The 4,744-nt window shown below is 36.1% G+C and overlaps 1 protein-coding gene across 1 annotated transcript in view; it reads left to right on the top strand.

Annotated features, from left to right (window-relative positions):
- The window catches only part of LOC108573126 (putative inorganic phosphate cotransporter), a 23,436-nt gene that overhangs the window by 17,441 nt on the left and 1,251 nt on the right, over positions 1–4,744 (top strand). The window contains exons 4-5 of the mRNA XM_017935505.1: positions 2,664–2,920; positions 4,184–4,333. Of these exons, the coding sequence (XP_017790994.1) occupies positions 2,664–2,920; positions 4,184–4,333 (407 nt within the window). The remainder of the gene's footprint in view (positions 1–2,663; positions 2,921–4,183; positions 4,334–4,744) is intronic.

Raw genomic sequence — 4,744 nt, 5'->3', positions numbered from 1 at the left:
CATAGATGAATAAGTTGAAAATGTGGCTTAGCACTTTTTCATTTGAACACAAGTAATGTATAACATATTTCATATTCTACATGCTTGAACGTGCAAAATTAATCATGCATATTCGTGAAAATGACGGAAAACCTTTACGCTTGTATACGACGAGTGTAGTACTAACACAAATAATAATTAATAACTCATTATTTACGACGAATTTGTGAACTTTTAGAGTTGAAGAATGAAGTATGGACCTTCAGCAACTTCCTTGTATAATTTTTAACACGTTAGACCCGTTTAATAATTAGTTATTAACAATTTTAGTATGTGATGTCGGGAACGATACCAAATACCGTCATGTATCTTTACGTTTTTGCAATAATTTCATAGCTTTCTACTAAATTCTCATGCAAGTAACTATACGCGTCTCAAAGGCAACTCCTTCAGCTACATAGAAGGGTTATCTGTAGGGGTGGAGAAAAATGTTGAGCATGTATAATGACGTTTTCTTTGCGCGGAGCCTTTGTGTAAAATTATTGCTAAAATATATTTTACAAAAGGTTACAATATACCAGTGTTGTTTTACAGCATTTCACAGACTATTTTCAGGTGATTTTTAAGTAGCAAGATACTTTTATTTCACTGTTCATCTTTGAAACTTGAATGCACACATTGTTGCAGTCTCTATTCTCGAATGCAACATCGATGGAAGCACTATTTCGAATGCAAAACATTGTTGTACGCGTTACTTTTGAACGCAACATTGCTTGAAGCGTTATATTTGAACGCAAACATTGTTGGAATCTCTATTTCTGATTGCAACATTATCAGAAGCGTTATTTCGAACGCAAACATTATTACAAGCACTACACTTGAATGTAACATCGTTAACTCGTATTATTATCGCTATTATTATTCCCTCCCGAAAATTGCACATTGTTGCAAACGCGTACCGGGTGTGCAACTTTGTTGCCGCGAATCGCTCCCGAAAATTGCACAATGTTGCAAACACGTTCTGGGTTTGCAACTTTGTTGTCGCGAAAAATTGCACATTGTTGCACGACGCACCTTTTGCAACAATGTGCAATTTTCGGGAGCGACTTTCGGCAACAAAGTTGCAAGCGCGATCTCCCCCGTTATGCAACTTTGTTTCCGCGAATCGCTCCCGAAAATTGCACAATGTTGCAAACGCGTTCTGGGTTTGCAACTTTGTTGTCGCGAAAATTTGCACATTGTTGCACGACGCGCCGTTTTGCAACAATGTGCGATTTTCGGGAGCGACTTTCGGCAACAAAGTTGCAAGCGCGATCTCTCCGTATGCAACTTTGTTGTCGCGAATCGTTCCCCGAAAAAGCACAAAGTTGCAAAACGGCGCGTTGTGCAACAATGTGCAATTTTCGTGACAACAAAGTTGCAAACTGGATAACGCGTTTTGCAACAATGTGCAATTTTCGGGAGCGACTCGTGGCAACAAAGTTGCATAACGGAGAGATCGCGCTTGCAACTTTGTCTCTTCTTTTGTTATCCGCGGACCGCGCGAAGTTTGGCGAGAAACGATCATGTGAGTTCACCGATCCGGTCGTAACATCAGATGTTTCGGATAGGTCAGGATCGACACACTGACCCAGTTCCGTCGAAGCCGGACGCATTTGTTCAATCGCGTGCGGATGAGCCTCTGTTCTCCGCCCCTGAGCGCGGGCTCTACGCGCGCTGTAATTGGCCAGTGTTTTTCGTTAATAACTCGAAAACGAAGCTTCAAACTGGATTTTGGAAAAGGAAAAAGTTGTTCAGAGTCACCCCAGCAACCCCCCATTTCCGGGTGTTCGAGGAGTTATGGGACGCCCTGTATAAGCAATCCAAGTAACACATTTTGTATTTCGTTCTTACCTATTATAAAAGAAACGCTATCGCGCTGCTTAGCATTTTGCGACACAGAATAAAAGGAGCGCTATCGCGTCGCTTGGATCTTCTCGCATCCCATTCAGAAAGCGCTATTGCGCTGTTCGGCTTTTTTTAAAAACCTCTGGTACTAAAACGGTCAAACATATGTATACGTATGCACCTCGGATAGGTATAGATAATTTCGTCAGAAAAGAGTTGAAAATGTTATAAAATAACTGTATAAAGGGTGTTCCGTTTAACTGGAAACGGTGGAATGTCTCACAGGCGATTGATGTTCTTACGAAAGTTGTCTGGTACATGGAGGAAAATTAAGTGGTATAAATAATCGATGTCTTCTCCTCGTGAAATTACGCGTCCGTTAAACATTCCCACCATTGGCCCACCAAGATCGTGGGATTCAACGCCGTTAGACTATTTTCTATGGGGATTCTTGAAAAGTAAAGTCCACGCTAATAATCCAAGGACTGTTGACGAGCTGAGAAACAATATCACAGCCGCGATTAATGAAATTGAATTTCAGTTATGTGAAAATGTAACGGAAAATTGGCAATGAAAAACAGCCGAGGAGGACACTTGAATGATATTGTCTTTCATAATTAATGTCACAAAGCAGACTTTGTGTTAAAGTAAAGAAACCATACAAATCTCAAATACTTTGCGTTTTACATCAATTTCAAGATGTGACACTTAATTTGGATAACCCTCTATATGTAAGAATTGAACAAGAATGGAAAATGTTTTATATTTAAGAAGTACTAATACCTTATTTATTTTAGGAACATTCGCCTACGCTGGAGCACAATTTGGTACGGTGATTTGCTTTCCAATTTCTGGAGTGTTAGCAACGTCGAGTATCGGTTGGCCATCCATATTTTACGTGTTTGGTGCTGTATCGATAGTTTGGAGTATTCTGTTTTTCGTTTTCGGTTCTGATAGCCCTTCTCTGGATTCGCGAATATCGGAAAGGGAAAAGCGATATATAGAGAATAGTCTGAACAGTGCCGAGGACAAAGAAAAGTCGCAGAATGTACCGGTAAGTATTTTTTTTTGTAACATGTACATTCACTTACGATACTAATATTTTACTACTAAAATATACTAGCTAACTTTTGTACTTGTTTAGATTTAATACTTGGTTTTACATCTTGTTCCATTTCATCGTAAAATTGAAATGTTTCTTTTGCTCCTGTGCATACTTCCTTTTCAAAATGCGAAGGGAATTTAATAAGAATAGTTTGAAGGAATTGCAACTTGTAGTCTGTAGTTTAGTATAAGACATTTGCGTTAGGTTTTCCACATGAATAGACTTTCCTCTCATATTTCTAGATGCCATTTAAGTGACGTAAATACATTATTCTACATTACTACATACACATAGATCAAACGTTAGAATCAGATACTAGTAATGTGCAATAGCAGCCTGACTGATACAGTCCAATCAAGATTTTAAAACCAAGTACGATCCAAAATTTCTATTGTCTTCACATTGATACATTTACTTATAGTTAATTTTGAACTTGGTCCATTTTATTTTATTTCGTTTTCTTGAGAAATATATGCACCCACGACATGAAGCTATTTTATTATTACAATGTGTGAGTACATAATTTCTTGCACCTTACAAAGTGCAATAGGATTGTACACATATTTTCACAAGAAACTTTGGTTCACGGAAGAATTTTGCAAAAAATATACACTACCGGCCAAAAGTTTCGAATCACCGAGCATTGTAATTTACATAAAAATTTGCAGAAAGAAGTTTTATCGTTCGAATCAATTGATATGAGATAAATTGATAAATGTAGAATCGAGGTAAATTTCAGATCTATAAAAAATTAGCAGCAGATTTAATATTGATGAAAAGTGGGAGGTGATTCGAAACTTTTGGCCGGTGGTGTATGTTGCTTAATATCTTACTCCTGAATTTAACTTTTGTTTTGTGTACAAATACACATAAAATAATTTATTTTTAACTTTTAATTCCATTGCAAAGGTAAAATTATTAATTTTATTATATTTAAAAATGCGCACGTTTGACGTGTGTTTATTTATGAATAATAATGAAATAATTTTGTAACAAAGTATACAGTACCGAATTAGAACTAAATTATTCCGAATAATATAAAATTTGCTATAAGCTTATGATAAAAAAAAGGGGGGGATAAGAAACGTGCAAAAATGAATGATTATTGTGGTGTAAATTATTTAAAATTTGAAATAATTCTCATTTCTGTGTGCATATTGATATTAACAACTAAGCTAAGCTACAGTAAATTTACTTTCATGTTTATGAAAGGTGACAAAACCACCATGGAAAGCCATTTTTACTTCGTCACCGATGTGGGCACTTATAATTGTACATTGTGGACAAAATTGGGGCTACTGGATTCTAATCACGGAACTGCCAAGTTACATGGATGCTGTGCTGAAATTTGATTTTGAGAAGGTAAATCAAGATTTGTTGTATTTTTAATTCCTAAAAATTGTATCTATGTATAATGTTCAATGTAAAGTAACTAATTCAAGGGTAGAATGAAATTTAGGTATCGAAACAGCAGAATTATACGATTGCCAGGCGTTTTTAGGAAATTATTTTCATCGGATATCATTTTTTTCTTAGAAATCAATCTTTCCATCGTGATCACATTAAATTAATAATGTTAGACGTCAGAGGAATTATTTAATTTATATTCCAAGTAATGTTACTGCTTTGGATTTTAGAATTATCTTAATTCCTTGTATAGAGTAGCTTATAATTGTTTCTACAGACTAAAATTTCTAGGAGAATGCTTGCAGGTAAAAATCCGCAAAAGAACGCGACGCGACAGTTTATAAACATCAAAATAATGTTTACTCG

This window comes from Habropoda laboriosa, unplaced genomic scaffold (assembly GCF_001263275.1).
Source record: "Habropoda laboriosa isolate 0110345459 unplaced genomic scaffold, ASM126327v1 scaffold89, whole genome shotgun sequence".
NCBI lineage: Eukaryota > Metazoa > Arthropoda > Insecta > Hymenoptera > Apidae > Habropoda > Habropoda laboriosa.
Note: the sequence above shows the minus strand (reverse complement) of the source record. Positions and strands in the feature narration are given on the sequence as shown.